At 46.4% G+C, this 26,328-nt stretch overlaps 2 protein-coding genes across 3 annotated transcripts in view; one reads left to right on the top strand and one right to left on the bottom strand.

The window, feature by feature from the left end:
- ITGA5 (integrin subunit alpha 5) overlaps positions 1-3,620 on the top strand; it is a 69,668-nt gene extending 66,048 nt beyond the window's left edge. For both annotated transcript variants that reach the window (XM_083428225.1, XM_083428224.1), the window contains exons 28-30: positions 110-211; positions 1,135-1,257; positions 2,662-3,620. In XM_083428225.1, the coding sequence (XP_083284351.1) occupies positions 110-211; positions 1,135-1,257; positions 2,662-2,745 (309 nt within the window). In that variant the 3' untranslated portion in view covers positions 2,746-3,620. The remainder of the gene's footprint in view (positions 1-109; positions 212-1,134; positions 1,258-2,661) is intronic.
- Positions 3,621-4,871: 1,251 nt separating this feature from the next.
- Positions 4,872-20,036, bottom strand: LOC310671877 (keratin, type II cytoskeletal 8-like). The gene is made up of 9 exons (XM_083428272.1): positions 19,382-20,036; positions 15,397-15,605; positions 13,581-13,641; positions 13,393-13,488; positions 11,549-11,713; positions 9,328-9,453; positions 8,530-8,750; positions 7,855-7,910; positions 4,872-6,916 (listed from the first exon to the last, which is right to left on the bottom strand). Exons 1-9 carry the CDS (start codon positions 19,724-19,726, stop codon positions 6,726-6,728), a joined length of 1,470 nt encoding a protein of 489 aa, XP_083284398.1. The 5' UTR covers positions 19,727-20,036; the 3' UTR covers positions 4,872-6,725.
- Between the last annotated feature and the right edge of the window lie 6,292 nt (positions 20,037-26,328).

Here is a 26,328-nt window from a genome sequence, read left to right as displayed (position 1 = left end):
ATGTTTGACTCCACACTAGATCTCTTCAGAGTCAGCTGACCACATACTAGCCCAGTGCATCGCAGGGTCTGGCCCTCACTTTCATTTTATCCCCTTTACACATTTGCAGAAAGAGAATAATCCCTACACCATACAGTGCGAAGCTGTCTACTACGTGCAGAAAGTGCCCTACAAAATCCAGCCTCTAGAGAAACCCACCGCTTACCTCAAGGTCAGTATTCATTACCATTAACTATTGTTGATGTTTATTGTTATAAATCCTTGGTGGCGGTGACGATGCAGATCTTTCCAAGGTAACTTACAAATAGCATTAGAATCACAAAAGCCTAGCATGTCTTCAGGACCCTCACCACAGAACAGTTGGAGATAGATGGAGAGGGGGACGGGACAGTTTAGCTGGAATACATTTTGTTGCTTTTCAAACAAGTAAAAATTAGGCTGCAGTCCTGGATCTGACAGACTGGCCGGATCATTATGACAACAGCGGGGGGGGGGGGCTTCCCACTTGTCAGTCACTTGATGTCACAATGACACTGGGTGACTCATTCTTCCATAGTGCTGTGCTGCAGAAGCCCCAGTGATCAGCTGGTGGTCAATGCTTGCAAAGCACTGTGCAGGGAGCTTTGCAGGTGCTGATGGTTAGCTGATCTATGGTGCCTGCAACCTCCCTTTGGGCCAGTTACGCCTTTGCCTGCCCAACATCTGCCATCATATATGACACCAGGGGACATGATTTGCAGGCTACCTGGGGGGCTGGGGACCCAGTTAGGCCCACCAGCCAGGGCTGCTGCACACATGTACTTGGGAATAGGTCCCATAGAACTCAACTGGGCCTTCTTTCAACAAGCTGTTGAATCATGCTGTTGATCAAAGAGAGTGTTTTGCAGATCTTTCTAGATTGGATCAGGGTCCATCCATGGAATTCTGGTTCCAATAGGAGGCAGCCAGATACCTCTAGATAGAAGCTCACAACCAAGGAATGGCCGCCTTTGGTGTTCGTTCCCTGTGCCTGATACTGAGGAGACTGTTCCTGTACATGAGGGTTCCACTTAACTTGAATGGTTGGCAGCCTCTGGATGCAAGACAGGTGATAACCTTATTCCTCCTTCCTTTCTGCTTCCTTTCTGCTGACAGGTGCAAACATCACTGCACTGGCCCAAGGCAGAGACCAGCCAGGGGGTTCCTCTCTGGATCATCATCTTAGCCATTCTGATTGGATTGCTGCTCTTGGCGCTGCTCATCTATGTTCTATACAAGGTGGGATAACTGAGTTGGGAGAAAGTGGGGGGGGGGCAAGGTTCAGAGTTGGGGATAAGGTGATAGAATCTCTGACACACCAGCTGCAAGTAGGACTGGAATGACTAAATTCATCAGCTTAGGATGCTCCACGTTTTTATGCTAGACTGCTAAAAAGCTTTGCTTTCAAATGCTTTTTAACAGCAGTTTCTTGGCCTTACAGTTGCAGAGAGGAATATGAACAAATAATAATAAAATTCCAAATGCCAGATGAACACTGTGCAGGATTTCAAGTGGTAATAATGGGGTGTGGCTTCAGCACTATGGACAGCTCCTAGCCCCTCCTTTCTCTGTTATTTCTAGTCCCTGTAATACCCACCCTGCACCCCCATAGACACTTTGAGTTATTTTTGCACATTGCACAGAGCTAAATTCAGGTTTGCCATTGCCTGCATGCTCAACTGAGAGTTGCAGCTACACTGCAGTTACCTGGCTAAAGCACCTCCAACAGTTGCAAATGTGTGTTTTCTGCTTTCTGTGCAACTAAAAGTGTCATGTGTGATGTCATGTATGATGCAGGCAGCAAGGAGCAATGCAGTTCTGCCCTTCACATGTAGCTGCCGCCGCAAGGAATCTGGAGCAGCTGTAATGTGTGAGCCTCCCCCTCAGTCCCTAACGTTCCTAATTCTTGAATTGTGGAAATGAAAGACTTAGTGCAAACAACAACAAGAAGGAAAAAAGCATGGCACATGTAAATCCATCTTTGGTCGCTTGATGATTACAACATGCAGTCACAGTCACAATTTGCATGTGAGAATGCGCTGCTGCAAGTCCAACTTCTGTGATTGCCCTGCATTTTGATGTAGTCAGTTCACATATTCAACAGAGACTTAGTGATTTGTACACTCGTGTCAAGGAGTCTTAAGTGTGCTTAATTTTCATGATTTATTCTGACTGCAGAGTTTTGGTTTATTTTTATTTCCTGCCTTTTTGCTATTTTGCAAAAAAATCAATAACTTTTGTGTTCGGATCTTCACTTTTTGAAATATGGCAACCCTAATTTCTGTGACCTGTGCAAAAACCTCTCTGCTTTTACCCTATGGGTGTTTCTAGTTTGGAGATCTGTCTGAAAACTTGCAGGCAGGATCTATAAGATGCAGTGGGCTAGAGTAGTGTTACAAGACTCACTGGATAGATTGGTGGCGCAGTCCCGCTCTTGTTTTGTACTGTTATGGGTAAACTATGCTGGGAATGTCTCCTGGGGGAGTTTTCCTTCTTTTGGTTGTCTCCCCATCACGATGAAGGTGAGTATCTAGAGATGTGCACAAGGCATGTTCATTGCAGTGGTGTTTGCCCTGGAGAAGATTCCTGGGTTGTACCTTTTACATTATAAGCCCTGATCTTGTCTCTGTGTTTTCTCCACAGCTGGGCTTTTTCAAGCGCTCACTTCCTTATGGCACGGCTATGGAGAAAGCTCAGCTGAAGCCACAAGCAGCTTCAGAAGCCTAGCAGGCCCAGCCTTGCCCTCCATGTAGGTGTGTTGCCGCTGCTGCCCTGCAAAGAGGCACCAGGATCGTCCGCTGTGAGCACTGAGAAGGGGAGCACAGCCAACACCAGCAGGGCAGGGCCACAGGCACCGGGCCCCACGGACTGCTGCAGAGGCCAGGCACCTCTGCTCCTCACAGAGAAAGAGGCTGCAGGCTCTCAAGGCCCAACGCCCTCCCTCTCCCCCGATTTCCCTGGGGCTTGGATCCTACAAAACCCATCGTGCCCTGACTGGGGGTTGCAGCAAAGGCATTTGCTCCCAGCAAAAAAGGGAATACTTGAAGCCGCTGGAGCGGCCGGTGCTGGTCTGATCTCAGGCCCCCTAGTGTCAAGCTGTCTGTTCCGTCCATATGTGGGGAAGGGCGCAGTGCCCTGGACAGTTTCCAAGCTGCCAGTCTCCTCTGATAATAACCACAGCTTGGCTGAAAGAGAAAAAGAAGCACAATCACCTCCCGAGTCCAGCTCTTTCTCCGCCACAGGCCGGAACGGAGGATCCTGGGCTCTCACTTCCGGTCTTCCCCCCAGCCTGCTTCCTGTGGGGGATGATAAGGGACAGAGACTTAAGCTGGGAAAGCCAGGTGCTCCCACAATGCCAAAGATTTGCCATGTTTGGAAGCCAAGCCATCACCCGGTGTCGGCCCGGACTCGCCGACGGTCTTCGCACTGATCTCCAGAAACCGCTAGAGATTTTATTTTTCAGATGCCACTTTAATTAAAAGAGGATGAAGAAATGAGAATGAAGAAATGAGGAAGCTGCCGCCGCCTCATGGCAGAGACAGGGGTTGCCGAGTTTAATTTAAAATGTTCATGTGCAATAAATGCTTCCATATTTTCCACAATGCCTCTTTCCCCCCCTAATTAAGGATGACGAACTGCAAGGGGTTGAGAATGGGTGAAAATTCCACGGTTCGTTCTTGTAGGTGAGGGTGGGAATTCTGATGGAAAAAAGCCTGAAGAGATGCAGGAAGGGGGTTCAGCGAGAAACACCCCTAGTAAGGGCAATAATAATAAGGGCGGCTCCCAACAGAATACTAAAAACACGATAAAACATTAATGCCTTCAGGTGTTTTCTAAGTCAGTTGTTTAACATCTGATGGAAGGGCATTTCGCAGGGCAGGCGCCACTACAGAGAAGGCCCCTGTTTGGGGGTGGCTGTGGGGGTGTTGCTGCCATTTGTGGCCACTCTGTTGGGGAAGAGTTTATATTTTCCCGTCATTTTAAGATTCCTATCTGGGCTTAGTGATCAGGTTCCAGGTTTGTTTGCAAGTTGTTTGAAAAAATAGCACTCTTATTCTGAGTGCTCCCTCTTCCTTGACTGCTGTGGCAGGAGTCCAAACACATCCCAGAGTAAGTGGCACCTGGGGCACCTGTGACTCCTGCAGACAGGGCCTGCTGGGCCCACTAACGTCTTTGAAGAACACGTACAGTTACAGACGCTTCAGGTTGCGTTTTTTTGGGTTACAGATGCACCAAAACCTTGAAGTACCGGAACGAGTTACTTCTGGGTTTCGGTGGTCATGCATGCGCAGAAGCACCAATTCACAACCCGTGCAGACGCGGCACTGGGGGTTGCGAATGTGCCTCCCATACGGAACACGTTCCCAACATGAGCGTCCACTGTACAGTGTAAGCTCTTAGATTTCAAGTATAAATAACTTGAAATATATATAGGTATAACTTTCATTGTAATGTCTCTAGGGCTGGGCGATATTGACATCGGTTTCATAATTTTCTACCTGGAATCATGTTTGTGCTATGCAAAAATCACAATGTGGGGAAAATCGTGAAGCCATCACGTCATTTAGCTGGCAATATCTGAGACTCAGGTCCTCCACCTGTATGCCACATGTCGTGTCACCTAGGAGTGTCTTGTAAGCTAATAGATGAACAAGGCACCAAGGGCCTTGCTTCCTGATCACCACCTCACACCCTGATCACCACCTACTTTGGTTCTGTGTTTGCATCAGTCAGTTTTCTCCTTAACCAGAACATGCCACAGCTCCCTATTGCCATATGTAGCCATGTAGCCATATCCCTATTGCTACACAAAACAAGTGATTCTTGGGTGCAGAAAATGAATGACAACATAGTTGTGTAATTAATGCTTTTATTAAACAAGGTCTGAGGTGAGAGGTTTGCTGTGCAGAGATACCATTTGAGGGGAGAAAAAACACAAAAGAAATGCAGTCCATCCTCCTGACCCATTTACTCCACAAGTCCCATAGGAATGAAATCAAGACTCTTTTCTGGCAGAGACATCAAGAACAAGCCCCGGCTGCAATCCTATGGGTGCTTACATGGGAATGAGCCCCCCAAGTAATCATGCATATATAGGCCTATGCCTTAGCTCTACAAACTTGGGAGAGTCACTTGGGGCTCACTTTTGCATTAAATGTGGACTATTGGGGTTGTTAAATGCTTAACCAAGTGCCCCGGTCTAGTTTTTTTAACCACCACTTTGGCCCTGCAAAGGGGGTGGGAATTACAAAGCCATCTCCCACATCAAAACCATGCTGGAGGCAACTAAAATGTAATTAAGGTGTGTTTTAAGAATGAAATGCACACATTTCTGCCCTCATCCAGCTAGATTGAGTGATACTGCTGCTCACATTCATTCCCTCTCTTTACTCTTCATTTGGGGGAGTGAATGCACGCAGTACTTTTAAGGCCAGAGTTCCTACCAATGCTTATTTTTATTTTTGTGTGTGTGTTTACTTAAAATATTTTTTAAAAAGCAAGCCCCATTGAATCCAAGAAGAACTTCCTTCCTAGTAAAAATGCACAGGGTTCATTGAGAAGTTCAGCTGTGTCTACTGCAGGAGGAGCAACAGTGGAAGCACCACCACCAGCCTCCTAAAAGAAAGGTTACCTGGTATCATGCAAACCAGCTGGATGGGCGATTCAGCATCAATTTAACTTGTCAGCTGTGGAAGATTTCAACACTTTCTAAGTTTGTGTGTGTCTGCATGCACACAAGCATCTTTGGTAGGACCAACCGAAATCTCCTGTGGGTTCTACAGAGGCTCATCAAGGATTCCACAAAGGGGCAATCCCATCATGGTAAAAGAATCAAGCAAAGACAAAAGTCCTTGCATTGGAAGTTTATGTAGAAAAACATTCCAAGGAGGCAGAGAAAATTACCTTTGGGGCTGTTTCCATGTAGGAGACAGGACATTGCATCAAGCTTCATTACCCCCGGGTATAAGGCACCAAGGCAGCTCTATATTGCCCAAGGTTCTCTCCTTGGCTTACAGCAGGATTGGGAACAAGTAGCCCTCCAGACATTATTGGACTCCCATCACCTGGCTGTTGCCCATGCAGGCTGGGGTTGATGAGAGCTGGCAGTCCAACAACATGGGTTGGCCACAAGCCCTGCCTGCCTGCTCTGTACTATGAGAAGCTTTGCCTGCTGATTTCTACCATTCAACCTGTAGTTGAAGGTATAAGAGCAGTCCTAGCTTCTCTCCCTGCATCCAAAAAGTCACTGATAATAGTTCTTGAGTAAAACAGGAGTGTCTACAGACTTAAAACATAAATCATTTGTGTATATAGTCAGGGTAGGTGGGAGAGGAAGGGATACAAAAAACTATATATGCATAGCCTAAAGAGCACAAAGAAGAGATTTAACAACAGGTTAAGGAGAATCTCAGCTCTTTAGGTAGGGAAACTAGGGGAGAGAAAAAATAGATGGAAAAACGGGGAGATGGCTTGAAATCTGAGTAGGAGCAACCACCCTGCAACATTTTGTTGCAGGTCCCCCTTGTGATATCTGATGCTCCAGCAAAGGTTGAGGAGAAGAAAATTGCCCCACTACCCCTTCTCCTGCCCTTTTCCCTCCCCAATCCTCCCATTGACCTTTTGACCTGGCTAGATAAATGAAGGCTCATTGGATTTAAGGCACTCTAAACTGCTGGAGGTGGTTCTTTTTGGATGCAAACAGCATCTCAGTTGGACAGCACATCTGAGGACTCAGACACCAGCTTCCCATCCCGAGTCTCGATCTTCTTGATGACAATGGCCCTCGACTTGGAGACTGCAGAGCTCTCCAGCGGGGAAGAATTCATGGAGTATCCACCACTTGAGTATGAAGAGCTGTATCCACCCCCATAGCTACTGAAGCCACTGGACAGACCACCTGGGTGGGAACAAAGGAGTTTAATATTAGAGACAGAGTGGTGTTTCCAAACCCTAGACAGGGGAAGAAGCTGCCCCAACATCTATAGCACATAAGAGCAGCCCTCCTAAACCAGGCCAGTGGCCCACCTAGCCCAGCATCCTGTTTGCATGGTAGCCAATTAACAGCAATCACTCCGAAAGTGGAGGCAGAACATAGCCATCATGGCTAGCAGCCATTTACAATGATGAAAACTTAAAAGTATATGCATATGCATTTTGTTAATCGGTTCCCAGAACAATGTGAGTCATCCATGCAACAGTGGGGCAGTCCTGTTAAAGTTTCCTCTGGGCATCCCAGAGTCCCCTTGGTCAGGACTCTGGGACAGAACTGATTTCAGGGCAACGGTGATGCTTCTGGGATCCCCCCCCCCCCGCCCACCATAACACAATTGCATTGGGGAATTATCAGCCTTAATCCCCCCCCCCGGGTGATATTGCTGCTCCTATTATTGGCAGAAACTGGGGGATACATGACACAGGGGGCCTCCCAGCTCCTTCAAGCATAGATGGTGGATACATCCAACATGGTGGCTACATTTTCAAAATTTCCACCTATCAATGGAGGTTGGTTAACTGGGACAAATAGTGCCCTGCCCACTGCTCAACCTGCCAGGCAGCCCCTTTCAGCCATTCCAGGAATTGCACTGGCTGTCAGCTTCCTGCCCAGTTTCCTGCCCAGTAGAACTCAGAGGAGGATGAGGACCAATCTAGGAGGAGTTGGCTTTGCCTCTCACTGGTAGCGCTGCCTATATCTGCTTTTCAACTGGTGTATCACCAGCAAAACATTGTGATATAGAAAAGGGAAATCTAGTTGCCACGACTCTTCCATGCCTCAAAACATAACCCTGTAGATTCATCCTATGCCTCTAGTTCAATGAAATCGCAAAGTCTGCTTACCTGAATAGCCGGTTGTTTTGGTCTGAATGCTCATGTTCTGCATCCCTGACTCCAGCCTGCCAAAGTGGGTGGAGGGGAAGACAAAGCAAAAACAAAATCAGCATGCAGGGACAGAAGAAGCAGGGACAAAAAATGGAACTGCTAAAAGCAAAAGTCTATGTGGAAGTGGAAGCATTTGTCTATGTGCCGGCAATCCCAATTGCTGCACACCCATGCAAGGACAGAGCACCGGAGCATGTGCTGCTGCCAGAATGCACTACTGGTTGTGGGGGGTGGGAGGAGAGGGGGCTCCAGAGAGTTGGGGGTTTTTGCAGGTGTATTCTGCAACATGCCACTGACAAAATAGTGGTGGATGCTTTATGGGTGAATTTCTACTGGACAGTCCAGCCCATTCTGCATTATTGATCGTTTCACTGTTGCTTTCAGGAGGGGCACTCTGGCATTAATAATCAGTGTAATAAAAGGAGGACGAAGAAAAGGCATCCCAGAGGAATTGCAGTATTGCAGAAGAAAGGGAACATGCACCAACTGGAAACAAAGAAGTCCATTAGCCCCAAAATTTTTGCAGGCACAAGCAGTACTGGAAACTAGATCCCATATGACCACCCCAATGCCACCAAGAGCACTTTTCTTTTTTTAGAAGTACAGATGTCAGAGCCCTGTCTTGGCACCCACCTGTTCTCTTCTCCTTCCAGAAGCTTCCTATAGGTGGCGATCTCTATATCCAGAGCCAGCTTGACGTTCATCAGCTCCTGGTATTCCCTCAGCTGGCGGGCCATGTCTTGCTTGGCTCTCTGCAGGGCAGCCTCCAACTCAGACAGTTTGCTGCTGGCATCCTTTACGGCCAACTCCCCACGTTCCTCAGCCTCAGTGATGGCAGCTTCTAGATTAGCACGCTGGGGAGGAGAGGAAAAAAGGAAGAGCCCAATCGTTTTCCCATTTGCAAGAGAGACATTCAGCGCTGCCTGTTAAAATCCCAAAAGCCAGAAGCAGCGGTGCAGTGCTCCAGAGTGCATATGTGTGCATGCCAAAGACACAGTCCTATTTCTGCCTCTGGGTTCTTGTCTCCAGTGTCCTGGAGCTGCCCAGTCTGCATGAAAGAAAGGGGAGTTTTTTCACCACTGAGAATAACACAGTCAGGATTGAAAGGAGGCGAGACAGCCACTGAGGACTGGCTCCTAGGGTCACTCTGGAAAAGAACACTGAGGAGGAGCTGTTCTGTCTGCTCCAAAACCAAGCATTTAGGAGCACTGAAAACACTAGGTGCTTCAGTTTCAAGGGAAATGGTGTGCTGCAAGCTCTGCCAAGAGCAATGGAACTTGAAGGAAAACACAACCAATATGATATTGGAGCAATCAAAATCATTTGCCTATGTACAGGTAGGTGGTTGAATTCCATGAGGTCAGAGGCCTGCCTCTTTGGCTAATGTTATTATATATGGCACTGCATCAATCACAAACATTGCCTCCTGACCTGGCCTTTCAGACCCTCAATTTCTGACTGTATCCGGTTGATGATCCTGTTGAGCTCATTGATTTCATTCTTGGTGTTGCGGAGGTCATCTCCATGCTTGCCCGCCACTGACTGGAGCTCTTCATACTACAGGGAGGAGACAGAAAGAGACAAATGTGACATGTGTTGGGAACAGCTTCCAAAAAGGTGGCTCTCAGTAAAAGGCGAGGGTCAGAGAATCTCAAGAATCCAGCAAGTGAAGACCTTTGCAGACACTCAGATGGAGTGCCCTGTTACTACTGTCATGACAGGCAGATTAAACACTTAAAACACACAGCGCGCACACAAGGGCAACCTCTTAAAACATGGAGATATTTAACCCTCCACAGCTGTGACCCTCCCCCAGTGCCCTAATGCTGCAGTAAAACTGAGGGGGGGGGGTCTTCCACTGGTGAGCAGAGGGGATGCTGCAGGTTGGGTGGGGGGGCCCTTCTCTTCCCCACCAACCAGGGAATAGAGCAACTTTTCTCAGATGTTCTCCAGATGTTCTTGAACTACAACTCCTATCACCCCTGATCCCTGTCCACTTGCTAGGAGTGATGGGAGCTGTAGCCCAACAACATCTAGGGACCAAAGACTGAGAAAGGCCTATTGACCTATTGACATTTCAGAGCAGACATGAGTCTAACATAGCATACACACCACACACACCATACATTTAAAGCACATTTAAAGCACTCCCGCCCCTTTAAAAAAGGAATCCTGGGAACTGTAGATCTGAGAGGGGTAAGCTACAGTTCCCAGCATGTCAGGATGTTTTAAATGTTACAGTGTGTAATGCAGCCCAGGCACAAAACAAATTGAGGGGGTGGCCAAGTCATTGTCTCCTAAGCTACCTAAGACGTCCCATTGGAAGGGCTAAACTAGGATCAGCCCCTGAAGTTCTTGGAGAACAGGTGCAATATGAATGGGGCAGGTCGTCTGCATATGCCTCCTGCAGCTTCCAACTCTTTCAAGAAAACTGGTAGTACAGTGGAGTGGCTAAGAGCATGAGTCACAATGCACAAATACTTCCTAAATCTCACTTCAGCCACAAACTCTCCTCATGTGGCCTTAGGCAAGCTATTATCTCTGAGCCTCACCTGCTTCCGTCTGCAACACAAGGATGATCATAGTAATACAGGGCTGTTGTCACTGAGATAATATATATGTTATGCACATTGCTCACACTTTATGCCAAATTATGATGATTAACGTGATTGATGTCAAAGGGCAACTTTCCACCCACCATTATCTCAAATACTGACACTCACCAGCTTGCGTTTGGCAGCCCCACTCCCCATCACCCACCCCATTTGCAGATTCTAGGATTAAGGCAGTTCACTTCCAATTAAAAAATATAAATCCATCAGACAACACAGAAGCCAGGAGATGCAGCACATGGAATTCAGGGGCATTTCAGAATAGAATACGCCAACCCTTGTCAGAACACCATTCTGCAGGTTATGCCAGTAAATGGCAGTTGTTTTGGCAACCCTACCTTACGCAAAACCTCACAAAATTCAGGATCCTTTCTAACAAATTTCACATGCAAAGTTCGCTAACCTATTGGAAGCACACTAGCCCTTGGTATTCTTGCCAGCAGTCTATACATACATTCCCCCTCCAGATGTTGCAGATTTCATCCGTACTCCGAGTCCAAGCAGATTATTTTGGTAGGATTGTTGCTTTTTAATCTGAAATTATGGGGCAGTGTTTATTAATTTACCATAAAGGTGGTGCAAAACAAGGATGGAAGTATCCTGTTTCAATATAGTCACGCCATTTCAGTTATGTTAGCTGACACTGGCAGTCTTTCACTAAGTAGAACAGATGTAAACTTGTTGGTAATTCAGGGTTTTAGAAGGCAAAGATTTACATCCTTGGCACTGTGGAAGTTTCACTCTCCCTGGCCACATGGCATGAATGTGATGTGAGGACTGTGATAACACAGTCAATAGTTCTCAGAGTACTGGGGGTGAACAAGCCAACCTATTGCAAACATAAATATGAAAATCCTCAAGCTCATTCACATGAAGTTTCTCACCATTTACTGGGGTTTCATGTCTAGCTAGAAATACTAACAAAAAACATGGAGAAACACAGATCAAAAGGTCCCCCCCCCCTCGTAATATGCCAATTTGCACCCTAAAGAGGAAGGATTCCTAGCCCAGCCAGGAGTAAGCAAGGCAGGGGGTCTCACCTTGATCTGGTACATGCTCTCTGCCTCAGCCCGGCTCTTGGCAGCTATTTCTTCATACTGTGCTTTGACCTCAGCAATGATACCATCCAAGTCCAAGCTGCGGTTGTTGTCCATAGACAGGACCACAGAGGTGTCGTTGATCTGAGACTGCATTACACGCAGCTCCTGCATGGAGAGAAAGTTGGAGGCAATTTGGTATTACCATCATTAATCAAGATCAAGAAGCAAACAGCCATGATGAACCAAAAAGGCCTTCAAGTACAGGAAGGGGCATTTTATCGTGCTTGGTGGACATCTTAAAAAAGCTTTAAATAATTGATACAAATACATTAATACAGAAGATTTTGAGGGTTAATATTCAACTGAAGCCAGAACTCTTTCTGCTGGGACTAATGGGATACACAACTAGAAAAAGATTATGGAAGATTATTTCAATATTTGTTCACAGCAGAGATTATGCTATATGCACAAAGATGGAAGGACTTACTATTAACTACTATGGAAAAATGGTTATTAAAATTATTGGATTTGCCAGAGATGGCAGAGTTGACGTGTTTAGAGAAAAATCATTGTTGACATTTATAAATCATTAGGAACCTTTTAGGGACTTTTTACTGTGAAAAGGAAAATGGAACTTGTCTGGATATCTGGGTCTGAAGACTGAAAAAAGGTTGGTTTATGGAAAGTAGAAGAATTAGATGTTATTCTGGAGCAAGTGTTATGCGTAAATCTGTATTAACTTTAACAGCTGATACAGAATCAGTAGTCTTGTCCTTTCCTTTCCTCTTTTTCTTTATTTCCTCTCGGTTTTTATGTTAAAAAATGATTGGTACTTGATGTTAACTTTTGTACATCATCTTTTGTTTTTCAAGCTTTAAATTAAAAAATATATATTATGCAATGAACCAAGAAAGGCCTCCAAGAACATGCTCTGCCACCAAGGCACAGCCCTCTTCTCTGCAAGAGGTTTCAACAGTTAGGGTCAGGGCTAGGGATGTTGGGCTGCCACACCCATCAGATCCAACCAGCATGGCCAGTTGTCAGGAATGATGGGAGCTGGAGTCCAATAACATCCAGAGCGCCCCAAGTTCCCCATCCTGGTTCTACTCCATCACCTGTACTGAGATTTCTTAGGCCATGTTATTAGTGGTTAGAGCAACGTTTCCAAGAGTCCAGCTTCCTGGAAGAAAGCAAAACACTTTGCCCAACAATGCTTTCACATATGCAGCCCAATAAGATAAGCTTTGCTAAACCTGAGCCACTGGAAAGTCAATTTTAACGGTATTGGAAGGAGGAGTTTGTTCATGTCTCAAGACACTAGTAAGAATAGCTAAAACCTTATTAAGACCAGGGCCCAGGAAGCTAAAAAGATTTGCAGCATTAGACATGGAGGTGGAAAAAAAGATTTGCTATGAAGTTTAAAGACCCTGATAGCCTCTTTACACAAGAAATCTGGAGGTGGCAACACAAGAAATCTGGAGGTGGAAAGCTCTCCCCAGGGAGGTTTGCATGCTTATGTATTTTGTGTTTTTATATTGTGATTTTATCCTGTGCACTGCTCAGAGACCTGTGGGTATAGGGCAGTAAAGAGATTTAATAAATACTAGTAATAATTTCCGTCCATGGATATGTCTGGGCTGCCTATTCTTATTTTACAGGTTCCCCCTGATATTTCCAAGCAGAATAGGAGGAAAGCCCATAGGAACCTGCTTTGTCCTGCACCAGACGCTTGGGCCCATCTAGTTAAGTAATGCCCATGCTGACCAGCCACAGGGACACGGCAGGGATTGAACCTGGAAGCCTTGGCACGCTGGCCATTCTGTTTCCTTAAAGGTGATGCCTACCTCATCATACAACTGCCTCAGGAAGTTGATCTCGTCGGTCAGGCATTCCAGACGGGACTCCAGCTCAACCTTGTTCATGTAGGCCTCATCCACATCCTAAGGAGGTAGAGCACAAGCCACCATTATAATTAAAGACCTCTACGAAGTTGTCACAAAGCATAATAATCACTAGCTAGGAAATCACTCACCTTCTTCAAAAGGACAAACTCATTCTCCTTCTCAGTACGATGGTTGATTTCCTCTTCGTACCTAATGGGAAAAGGAACAGGATGGATTAGTTTAGGTGACAAGTGAGCCTAGAATGGCTTCATTTAAACCAAGGCCACATGCTTTTGGTGCAAAGACTGCTTTGGGATGCATGTGTGGAGACACTGTACTTGAGCATGTGCAGAGTGTGCATATGCCTTCTCCTAAGAAACTCTAAATATCCCACATGCAACCCCACATACATTAGGGGTTAAAATCAAAGGACCCCTAAAACAGAGGAAGCAGACATCATAAACTTCCTACCAAGGCTCAGTCCCAACAGCTTTAACTTCACAAAATTAGGTTTTAGCTGGTTCAATTCACAAACCAAAATTAAGGTGACACTCAGCTAGCATCCCATTCAATTAACGAGCGCAGCTGCATCTGGATGACCACATGATCTCCATCCCCTGGTGCACAGGATTGCAGCCTCTGTCTTCAGGAGCAATCCAATCCCAGCTGTGTTCCTCTTTATAAACCGCCCCCTTTTCTCAACATGTTATTCCAGTCTGTTTTCTCTTCCTCTTTTGTGAGGCAAGGTGCATGAGTGGTAGACACCACCACAGACATAATATATGCCAAAAATTCATGGAGACGGAGATCCTAATCCTGTTCTGGAGATTGCTCAGGAGTGGGTTGTGGTCTAATCACCAAAGGCTGCCCGGCTCCTCCTCTGGGTCAGAGATGTCTCCTTGGAGTTCCCAGGTACCACACCCTCCCAGTCCCGGGAAAGCTTGCAACCCTAATGAACAGTATTCCCTCCACTGTCAAGTATGTCTTGAGAGGCAGGCAGGGTGTCCATATGTGTCAGCCTCATTTTGGAAATAGTCAGACACTTGCAAGACTGGTTCGTTCACCCTGGTGGTGGTGCATTGCAGCAGCTGTAGTTGTGCTTGGGACAAGGAAGAAGAACAGCACACTCAGGTAACAGGGTGTCTACGCTTGACTGAAAAGTCAAGGGGGGGGGGTAAAGCTACTATGTGCAGGTTTATGACCTGCACATTTTAAGATTCTGCAAAAATGTCTTCCATCCGTTACTTCCTCTTAAAGGGAACAATTCATTTCAAGTGTAGCATTGTTTAGAGATTGTTTTTGTATGCTTTTTAATTCTCATTCCTCCAGAAGCTTTGAAGCGTCTTAGAAACATAGGTTTGAAGATCTTAAAGCAGTAAAATAGTCAGCATACAATCTGCCCTTCTCATGTTGTAAGTTTCTAGAGCCCCACTCCGCCTTGAGAGTGACCACAGGTGTGTGAAGGGGAATGTGGGGGAAGCAGATGACAAGAGCATTTATGTGCTCCAACGCAGTTGCTCCCTGGAAAGAATTCCTCTCCTCCCATCTTAAAGTTATATTAGCACCAATCAGGTTCCTTCTTCGGCAGCGTTTGCTAACGTTCCTGATTAGAGTGGGGAACCTGGTTAGCATGACTGCAACCCAGAGACTGGGACTATTACATCTGCATTAATCAGACATATGGGCAGCAAAAGGTCATTGTCAGGAAAACAGATCCCAAGCCATCAGACACCACTGCCAACTTTAATATAGGGAGCCATTCACATCATTGGTGTGGACTAAACTTTTATGTTAAAAAGAAGAAATGCAGTAACTTCAGGAAGCCAAATAGTAGAGCTGATTCCAGAGCAACTATGGAATTTTCACAGCCTTGACAACAGGTGAGACTCAGGTTTAGCTTAATGCTGTTTAGTCAGAGGAAGATTAAATAATGAAGGTGGAATAACCCAGCTGCCCCCCACTCACCTAGTCTTGAATTCTTCTACAAGGCCCTGCATGTTGCCCAACTCAGCATCCAGCCTCGCTCTCTCCTGCCCTAAGCCATCCAGCTGCCGGCGCAGGTTGTTGATGTAGGCCTCAAACATGCCATCCATGTTGCTTCGGGTGATTTTCTGGTTTTGCAGGAGACTCCATTTGGTGTCCAGCATCTTATTCTGCTGCTCCAGGAAGCGAACCTGGAGGCAAGGGGGGAGAACAGAAGGGACTCCATCCAGTTAAATACTCAGCACAGAAAGCTCACTTCTGTAGAAGGAATCCTGGAAGTTCACCCCCAACACAGAGCTACCAACCACACTCAATAAATTTCAGATCCCAATATTCTTTTTTGCAGGGGGAAAACTACCAATGGCTACTAGCCGTTGTTGAAACACCAGTGACTGAGAGGATCTTGCTGCTTCTGCAGATTCTTAAAAGGCCTCGGGCCAAATAAAAGACCCATAGACTACCAGCAGGCCTCTGGTTAGGAGCTTGTTTGACAGTTGTTGCCCAGGTTCATCAAACACCATAAACAGATGGACAATAAAAGCAGCCTAATTTCAGCCTAAGATGTGTGTGTGTTAATAAAGGTTGTCCAGGATACAGGAGAAAGCTTTTTAGTTCAGAGTGCCTACTGTTTGCCAGAGGTCTTCCCCTTTTATACATTTGGCCTTGCATTTTTCATTCCTTCTCCCTCATATCCTCCTGCAGGGAAGAGTGCGGGCCCATTATGGAGGAGACCACTTTCAAAGCTCCCTGTGAAAAGTTTTTTTCCACACAGCAAAAGTTCAGCCCACTATCATGGATCAGAGAACTTTATGAAGGCAAACTTTTCAGCAGCACCAACAAACCGGGGGGGGGGGGGATCTGATCAATATTACAAGCTGCAAAGCCACATAGCAACAATTGCCAGAGGAAGCAATTAAAAGCAACTGCCACTTGGCAACCATTTTCATACTCTCCGGCAAAGGAAGCACGGCGAACTTCACATTTGTTTTATACCACTTCCACAAGCCTCGCTTTCTCCCCCCCCCCCCATTAGGGTTTCGTTATTTCAAAAAGTGGAAAATCTGGACACAAAAGTTATTGGGCTTTTTCTGCAAAATCTAAATAAAAAGTTTTCGAGCTATTTTAAAGGAAATTTGCCAAAATCTATACTTCCAACATGGGATGCCATATGTCCAGATTCTCCCGGACATGAAAGCGATTTACGCCCAGGCGCTGTTTCCAACAGCCAAAACCTGGCTACGTTTGGGAAATTCCAGCAGCCCTAACATGCACCAAAGATTCTGGGAGTTGTAGTTTGCTGAGAGTAATCAAATTTGAATTAGAGGTTCATTGCCCCGATGTCAAAGAACTACGGTTCCATGGCTGTTGTGGCAAAATGCTTATTAAAGCCAGATTTAAGCATATGAGATTACCCCTGGTGATGAGACGTACAGGTGAGTTGGCATTGCTGGTGTTTAGGTTGTGTGCTTAATCTGAGGCAGCGCTAACTAAGACTTAGACCTGGAAGCCATTTTTGCAGGCAGGATGCAGAAGCCCAGTCAGATGGCAAGTAACAACAATGGAGTGAGAGTCTTTGCGTATACCTTCTAACCACAAACAGTCCAGCCCTCAGTGGGGAGAGAGTTGTATTTAGGCTCATCCACACTTCCGCTTCAGCCCTTCCTAGAAAACAGGTTCAAGTGGTTTTCCTGCTCCTTTCTCGGGGAAAATCCACTCTTTTGCTCTAAATTACACCAAACTTCAGTCTGGGGAAAATTACCTTTTGCTTTGAGTGCTAAAGAGCTATTTTCCGGGGGGGGGGGAGAGAGCAGTGGGACTAGAGGAAGTGTGGATAAGCCCTCTTGTCTAACCTTATGGAACCCTTCATCTCTGTAGGCTCCAGACATGAGAAGCTGCAGCAGTGTTCGAGCTAAAAAGGTGTGGAGCCAATTGGTGACTCCTGTATTATTTATTATTAACACTAACAATTACCCGAGTCCTGTCTGGCTCCACTCAGGTACCATCTGGTGCACATTCAAACACCACACCTGGTCTCTTAATACACCAGATTTCAAACTCTGCATCTTTTTGTAGGAAACAGAGGCCTGACATGAATTGAATGCAAAGGAATCCAATTAACTGAAAGCATTCCTGGAAATTCGGAGACAATACAAAAATTGGAAGGGCCCCGTCCAGGTGTATCAAGGAGCCTGCCACAGGCTCCATGCAGGAACTTTTGCAGAAAACTATTATAGATGAGGAGGACCTTCCAAATTTTGCAATCCAGTCTCTGATATTCTATACTAAAAACTTGGCATAGCCAGGAATGCACATGGAATTCAAGTTGGTGGTTCTCTCCCTCTTCCCATTTTGCTTTAACATAAGTGGTGCCATACAGAAATAAGGCTTCCACTTTCTAACTCTGCTTATAAGAGTTCAGAAGCTGGCTGCAGATCAAAGTTTGTAAGCTCCCTCTCCTCTCCTCAGCTTCACCTCTCATACCTGCGTATTTCCTCCCTGAGGATAGTTAATGCTAGGGAAAATGCTTTTACTCTTCCTCCTTTGAGGAAGTCTGAAGGCTTCTACCCACTAGTATTCAAAACAGACATTCGGAAACCCAGCTCACAGGAAGGAGTCAGACCCCAGGGCAGGACCAAGGGCAGTAGTCTTCACATTTTCACTTCCAAAAGGAGAAAGAACTACTGGAGGGTAAACAGGAACCCCACTGCCTAGAGTGCATTCTGGGGGCCCCAAGATTGCAAACAGCCAACGAAGAATCCACTGGGGAATGGATGTCTAAAGGGGACCCTTACCACTGGTTAGCAGGCAGCCTTTCAAAGCTTGCTTCTAATGATTAGCCTGCTCAGGGTTAGCCCAGGGTCAGGGTCAGTGAGAATGAAACTTTTGATTGAGGTTGAGAGCACAGAGGGAACTGTGAATGGCAGCAGCGGGAGACAGCCCAATCCTGCAACCACTCCTGACAGATAGACCATAATTAGAGAGTGGAAACATTATGGCAGCACCTGGAAAAATAGCTCCTGAGAAGTAAGCAGCACAGAGTTAAACGGAGCTTACTCCCAGGTGGTTGCATAAAGGTTTGCAGCGTCAAAAGGCACCTTTAGGAAAGCCCCATCTGTTGGCAGACAAAATTGCTCATAACCTTTGACTATGGCCCCTGCAGAAGGGGGCAGCTTACCCTTTCATCCAGGGAGGGCATTCAATGATATATGGTGAGTCATGGGTAGAAAATGTGATTGAGGACCTTACCGTTTCCTCGCTTTCCCTACCCACGTTCTTTTTAACCAGGAAAGTAAACAGAACTTTTTTTGTGTAGGAGGAGCCTTCGCTTGTTCAACTGGTCTGATCACACACCGGACCAGCTCTGATTCCCCCACCACAGGGGTGAGCAAAGTCCAGGAAACTTTCAGCCCATGAATGTGCTCTTTAAAAGCGATCTTTAGCCTCTCGTTTCCAGCACAGATTCCTGCGCACCACCCAGGAGTAGAATCCAGGTTTCACTTTCTTTGCCTCCACGGCAAAGGCCTCTCTTGTGCTTCTCCTTCACTATCAAGACTGCCATTTGCCGAATTCCCTTTCCTCCATCTCACACCTGGGTACACACACCCTCCTTCATTAAGGATAGATCAGCTGACAGAAGAGAGATGCGAACTTTTACAGAGGTTCCCTCACAGGTCGATTCTAACCGACCGCTTGGGCTGCCACCCGACAGCTTCCACCTCCATCCTCCTCCTGCAACCAGGCATGAAGCTCACCATTTAATTTCCCCCATCTTAACTGGGATTGTGTGCTCCTCGGAGCCAGGGACCCCTTTCCCCCGTGTAAGGCGCTGGCGGTGCCGCGTCAATTAACCCCACAATAACACACAGGGCGCTAGTCAACCAAACCGTGGAGTCCTCTAGTCCCCCCCCCCCGGGGAAACCCCTTCTTCCGCGCGCCCCCAGCGGGTCTCTCCCGCCCGAGGCCCCACCTTGTCAATCAAGTTGGCGAACTTGTTGTTGAGGGTCTTGATCTCCTCCTTCTCCTTGGTCCGCACTTGCTGGATGTGGGGGTCGATCTCCAAGTTGAGCGGCGCCAGCAGACTCTGGTTGACGCTGACGGCCGTGATGCCGCCGCCGCCCAAGGACAAGCTGCTTCGGAAGCCCCCGCCGCCGCCGCCGAAGCGGCTTCCCCCGTAGCTGGAGGAGGCATAGGAGGTGCTGACTCGCGAGGCGCCGACGGGGCCCGCCGTGTAGGAGCGGCTGCTGAAGGAGCGCGCGGGGCCCGCGGAGGAGCTGCGGAAGGACGAGGTGGACGTCGTGGTGGTCCTCTTCATGGTGGCGCCTTCGGGGTCGAGCGGAGCGGGAGGAAGGAAGGCTCGGGCGCTGCGAAGGGCGGTTCGGCGGCGGGAGGGCGCGCACCTCCTTATATGCGCTGGCGGGCGAGGGGCGGGCGCGGTCCGGGCCGAGCGCGGACTCGCAGCACCTGAGTGGCTTTTTCGAAAGCAAAGGGGCGGAGCCGGGCCTGCCTCGCCACGGCGGGGGCGGGGGGGGGCGCACCTGTTTTAACCCTTCTCTCGCTGGAAGGTAACCTCGAGCCGAAAAGAGAACCCTCTCCCCCCGCTCGAGGCTTCCCTGCGGCCGAGACGCCCAAAGAGGGCAGCAGTCGCCCAAGTTTGTCCAGGGGAGCCTCCCTTCTCCTTCCTGGGGAATTGCACAAAAAGGGCCTCTGCAGCTGGAGCTCTTTAACGCGGCTTTCCCGGGACATTTCGACACCTGGGAGGAACGTTTTCAGGTGTGGCCCCGCTCTGTTAAGTGGAGACTGGGGGTGTATGTCTGCGCGGACTTGTAAATGGGAGCAAGGCAAGACAGTGAATATTCAACTTCCACTGGGAAGTAAAATAACAACTTAAAAGGAATAAGCTCCTGAACAGCAAAGCAAAACACCTGTTCAAGATAAAAAAGGTATATCTTGCCGGTGTTAATAGCCATACAAGTACAAAAGATCCCGCCCCCCCCCCCCGATAAAGACCATATTAGAAGGAAGGAAGACAATTTTAGTTAAAGCTTTGATATTTGTCTCTGCTTTTATCCTGGTTTTCTCCCCATTCTTGTTCTTCATGGAAATAACTCCTTGTAATCACCATACTTTCTGTATTCCAATACAGTTGACGTTAATAATAATACCCAAAAAAATTACTGAGGGGACAAACACAATTTCAGATCGCCAGCTACTGCCTTTAAAGAGCAAATTAGGGGCTAAAACAGATATGAGGTGGGATTTCTGTATGCAGATCTTCCCCTGTTCTTCAAATTTATTTCAATGCAGAGACAGGCTTGTCTTTTGTGCTACAAACTGTTGGTCCAGAAAGTTCTTTGATGTGCAAATCTAGCTGCTAATTACCAGCTCTGACAAATGAACCTTGTAAGAGCATAGGCAGCATTGCAGATTTACAACACAATCCTTTGCAGATTTACCTGTAAGCAGCATTTGCTTTTTGTAAAAACTGAGGTGCTGATACTAATATTTTGATAAACATGCTGAGGGTGGCAGTACAAAATGGCTGCCGTTGACGACACAAACACAGGTGCCAGAGGTTGGCTGAGTGCCCCTTGCCCCCTTAAGCAACCAGAGATTGGGGCAAACATGGGCTTAGAAACACTGCAGAGCCTCAGTCCCTTTCCGCCGTGGTCACAAGGCATTTGGGCATCTGAGGCAGACCCCCAAACAGCAACCCGCTTCCTGCCAGGGAAGAAAGACCAACCTTGGGATCTGCTGCCCCTGTGGCTCCTGCCACCTGAGGCTGAGGCAGTTGCCTCACCTTGCCTCATGAGTGGGCCAGCCCTGCCAGGGATCACTGTAAAGGGCTGGAAGAAGCTGACGCCTCCCTTCCCTGCTGAAGTCACTGACGGGAGAATTCCCCCTGCAGATTGCATGGGGTCCCCAGGTTGCATGGGGAACCCACTTCACAGAGCAGTCATGAGGATGACTGAGATCACAGTTGCACACACACCATCCACTTAGAGCACATGACTTCCCTTAAAGACTCCTGGAAACTGTAGTTTGCTAAGGGTGCTGGAGGCTGTAGCTCTGTGGGGGGTAAACTACTGTTCTAAGGATTCTTTGGCAGGGGGAGTTATGGACTTTAATTATGCTGTAAATGCATGGCATGTGCAGTATACAGTGGTACCTCGGGTTAAGTACGCTTCAGGTTACAGACTCCGCTAACCCAGAAATAGTACCTCGGGTTAAGAACTTTGCTTCAGGGTGAGAACAGAAATCGTGCAGCAGCAGCGCAGTGACAGTGGGAGGCTAAAGTGGTGCTTCAGGTTAAGAACAGTTTCAGGTTAAGATTGGACCTCCGGAACGAATTACCACTGGTGCCTGTACCGAGGTACCACTGTACAGTCATAGTCTGTGAAGCTGACTTAGTGATCATGTAGCACATTTGATTCTTACAGCTGAAAGCACTGTCCAAATGCTAAAGATTCTTATTTATGGCACAAATTTATAGTTCCTATCAGTGGAGCCATCAGGGCAAGATTTGGGGGGCAGAGACCCAGCAGAGTGAGCAGGGAGTGGGCCAGCTCACCACATTTTGATGTAACACATTACTAGCTAAAGAGCACCCTCCTCCAGTATGGGTTTCAAATCCCAGGCATCTCCAGGTAAGTCTGCGATAGATTCCCTCTCTGGAGCCCCGGAGAAATGCTGGCAGTCAGTACTGAGCTAGGTGGAAAAGTGGTCGGACTCACTATGGGGCAGCTTTGCATCTTACCTAAACTACTAAGTCCAGAGTCTTACTGTACACTGAACATCACTAGTGCGCATCAGAGCCACAGTCCACCGCCAGCTTTGGTGGGCAGATGTTAACAGCAGCAGCAGCAGCTCCCCATAAGTATAGGGCAAGTACACATGTGGGAGCGTGGGTGCTGTCTGCCGGCTAACACCCCTCCCAGCTGCCCCTGAATGGAGTTTGAGTGCAGTGCTTTTTGGATTCCTAGCAGCTATGCAAGATGGCGCAGTCTCATAGTTTCAATTGTTCTGTGCAAATATTACTTATTTTTTGTCAATTTTTTTAATTAATTTTTTTAAAAAAAACACCAAACAGACAAACAAACATACATACATACATACATACATACATCCTGTTTGTAATTAAACCAAACTTGGTAACATTATTAAGTGACTTCCTCAAATCCCCCTGATTGAATTTCATTATATATCATTTTAACGGTTTTCCATTTCTTTGCTATCAAAATTCTAGCAGCAGTTGTGGCATACAAAAATAATTTAACATCTTTCTTGGGAAATTCCAAACCTGTTATTCCAAGAAGAAAGGCCTCTGGTTTCTTAATAAATGTATATTTCAACATTTTTTTCAGTTCATTATAAATGTTCTCCCAGAAGTCTTTCACCTTGGGGCAGGCCCACCACATATGATAAAAAGTACCCTCTTTTTCTTTACATTTCCAACATAAATTATCACTGTTGTGGTATGCCTTTGCTAATTTTACAGGAGTCAAATACCATCTATATAGCAATTTCATTATATTTTCCTTTAACATCATACATGCAGTGAACTTGGCCCCTTTCTTTGTGCAAATATTACTTCTGCCTTCACCATCAGTTTTTAAACTTACCTAGCAAGTGCTAGAGGGAGTACAGAGGAAGGAAGAGGCCCATAGAATTCTATGATTCTATGATTCTATGTTATTTGGGCTCTGTATATAATTATTATTATTATTGCTCTTAAAATTTATATACCACTCTTCATCGGTAGATCTCAGGACAGTTCATAACATAAAAATACAAGATAAAAACAGAATCTTTGCAGCGCTGCCCAACATGGAAGAAATTAGCTGTTTACAAACAAGCGAACGGTGGCTTGGCTCTTCAAGCTGCTGCACCACGAACAGCCTATGAAGTTGCAGCTGCTGCATAGCAGGTCCTTCCAACACGGGCATCTTTGTATCCACACAGGTGGTTTCACCGAAGTGCTGGATGTTGGTGGAACTTCTTCAGCACTGCTTGAGGTTGGCCATGCATTGCGTAATTGCCTTGAGTAAAATGTGCAGGAAGGATGGAAGGATGGAAAATAAAATATGTGCTGAGCAGGACCAGGACAACATTTCAGAGCTTTGAAGGTTGCTAAAATGGTGAGTCATAAAATGGTGAAGATATGTCCCCTGAGCCAGATTTATTGTGAGTTGTGTCCTTGGGCAGGTCCAAGCAAGAGGTTCTGATAGATGTATATTTTAACATTTTTTTCAGTTCATTATGAATGTTCTCCCAGAAGTCTTTCACCTTGGGGCAGGCCCACCACATATGATAAAAAGTACCCTCTTTTTCTTTACATTTCCAACATAAATTATCACTGTTGTGGTATGCCTTTGCTAATTTTACAGGAGTCAAATACCATCTATACAGCATTTTCATTATATTTTCCTTTAACATCATACATGCAGTGAACTTGGCCCCTTTCTTTGTGCAAATATTACTTCTGCCTTCACCATCAGTTTTTAAACTTACCTAGCAAGTGTTAGAGGAAGTACAGAGGAAGGAAGAGGCCCATGTTATTTGGGCTCTGTGTATAATTATTATTATTATTATTGCTCTTAAAATTTATATACCACTCTTCATCGGTAGATCTCAGGACAGTTCATAACATAAAAATACAAGATAAAAACACAAAATACATAATAAAAACAGTAACAAAACAAACCACAAACCCATTAGAGGCTACAAATGCTAATGGTCTGTTTATCTGGTGGCAGCAGGAGGAGGTTAAGCAGTGGCTGAGGCTGGTTACCTCCAGGCATCGCTCCTGGTATGCCTTTTAAATGCAAGCAGTTAACCAGCTGTGTTTGGATCCCTTGTTCTGGAAACCATTTCCTCCAAAACCAGACAAGAAAGCTAATCTGAAAGGAGTAATCTGTTACTTTAAACACATGTAGGCGCCTTGGAATGAAAGGGGATTTTTGCAAATGACCAACATCTAGCCAATTAAGGCATCTAAATATCTAGTTCTCTTTAACTCACTGATCTGTGCTATTTGCATGCAGTCATCTCTCTTTGTATCCCAATGGTATAAGCTAAACAAGGAGCTCCAGTCCCTCAACCCTGAATCTGCATCAGATGCTCTACCTTGAGCAATGTTAAGCAGCAAAATGCAAAGTGATATCTAATATGGTCTTTAGCCAAATGGCATGCAGATAAGTCCTGCTATTATTTGTCCTTTTTTCAATGTGTTGTTCTTGGGGTATACTTGTTCTTTTTAGGGAGACTTGTTTTGTTTTACTTGATGAACTGGGATGCTCCCTATGAGGTTTTGGGAATCAGCTTTGATTCTGTTGGTAGGTGAGGGATAGTGGGAGGGCATTTGCATTGCTCCAGGTGAAAGATGGGGAGGAAATGGTTGGTCTTTTTCTTTTTTCAGCTGTAGGATTTGCCCATGATTTGGGGTTGTTGGCTGTTTTGAGCATTTTGCTGAAGTGAGAATAGAGTGGAGGGGGTGCAGCGCTGTGTGCAATGAGAGTGTGATTCTTGAATGAGTGGGTATGACCATATATTACTTGAATTCCTGATTTCTGTTATTGCATATAATAACAGATGTGCTTGTATATAACAGTCATGTGATGTATATAATGTTGCCAACCACCCCAGTCTCCAAGCAGGGCAAGATTCCAGGGGTTCCAGGGTCCGTGTTTCCTTCGGAATGAGGCACAGCAGAGACTCTGGTGTTTTTATGATATATGGTTTATTTGCACATATATACAACCTGAGCCTATGATGGAGGTGTTCACAGCATCAAAACCCCAAGAGGGTCCTGCTTATCGCATAGCCAAAGCCTTGGATTTCAGCAGAAGGGAAGCATGACGCTCTCTTTGCCTTTCCAGCCTGCCATCCAGCTTCCAGCTCACATAAGTCTCCTTGTTGGCCTTTTGTTCTTTCCAGCTAACAGACAGCCGAGGGAGGGAGGCACAGAGCCACTTCCTTTGTCGCCTTAAGGACATCAACCTCAGTCTGCTCTCAGCCAGCCTGCCACCTGCCTGCATTCATATTTACAACCAGTCCAAGAGGTGGCTTTGCCTGTCATTGGCTCTGACACCACCAACTGTTGGTCTCCCTGCCTTCTGCCCTATCAGCCCCAGCATCAGGTACCAGCCACTTCTGCACCTGAACCACTGATTTGCCTTGTGGCAGAAAATTCCAAAAGTGAGGAATGAGGTTCCCTTAGGACACCCCTCCCTCCTCAGGTTCCCCATTTAAAACAACAGTGATGAAGAAAAAATAAATGGGGTGGGCCTACCACTGGGGGTTCTGCCACTCCACCTTCACTCCTTTGCTGTTTTCTGCCACGCCCAGAACCCCTTGCTATTGGGAACTTGAGCACAGAAGATAGGAATGTGCTTATCTCTTGCCATGACTAGGAAAAGTCTCTGCAAACAGCAAGAAAGATTGTGAGTCCTATGCAGGCTCAGTGTGGGAAAGAATGCAACACACACGCAAAGCTGGGTGCAAAAATGTCTTGTGTCCACACAAACAACAGCTCACTCTGTAAACATTGATGGTTGCAAAGGCTCTAATTGCAACACCTCGGAACAAGGGGTATGTTGTGTTACTGGGGTGGAGGGCTGTTTTCCCCTGTACTCAGATTATTGCATGACAATTAAATGTTTCCTTCTTGCATGTTTGCTATATTAATGCTGCATGCACACTATACCTTAAATTAAAAGCACATTCAAAACCCATTCCCCCCCTCCAAAGACTGTAGTCTTTTAAGGGGTGCTGGGAATTGTAACTGTGAGGGGTAAACTATGGTGCCCAGAATGATCTGCAGGGATAAATAGCTTTGAACACCTATAGTACACAGCCATAGTCTTCAGCCTCAAGCAGCTGTTGCAGAGATGTGTCTACCATTTGTATAGCACAGAG

This window comes from Podarcis tiliguerta (assembly GCF_965153285.1).
Source record: "Podarcis tiliguerta genome assembly, chromosome: 2".
Lineage (NCBI taxonomy): Eukaryota > Metazoa > Chordata > Lepidosauria > Squamata > Lacertidae > Podarcis > Podarcis tiliguerta.
The sequence above is the reverse complement of the archived record's forward strand: the minus strand, read 5'-3'. Positions and strand labels throughout refer to the sequence as shown.

What these genes read in the sequence shown, in the direction of transcription:
- LOC310671877 (XM_083428272.1), bottom strand. Translation starts at nt 19,726, where the DNA reads ATGAAGAGGACCACCACGACGTCCACCTCGTCCTTCCGCAGCTCCTCC. An exon ending in TCGCCAACTTGATTGACAAG is followed by an intron (nt 15,606 to 19,381) that starts GTGGGGCCTCGG and finishes CCTTGCCTCCAG; the next exon opens with GTTCGCTTCCTGGAGCAGCA. An exon ending in TGAGGCAGTTGTATGATGAG is followed by an intron (nt 11,714 to 13,392) that starts GTAGGCATCACC and finishes CTCTCCATGCAG; the next exon opens with GAGCTGCGTGTAATGCAGTC.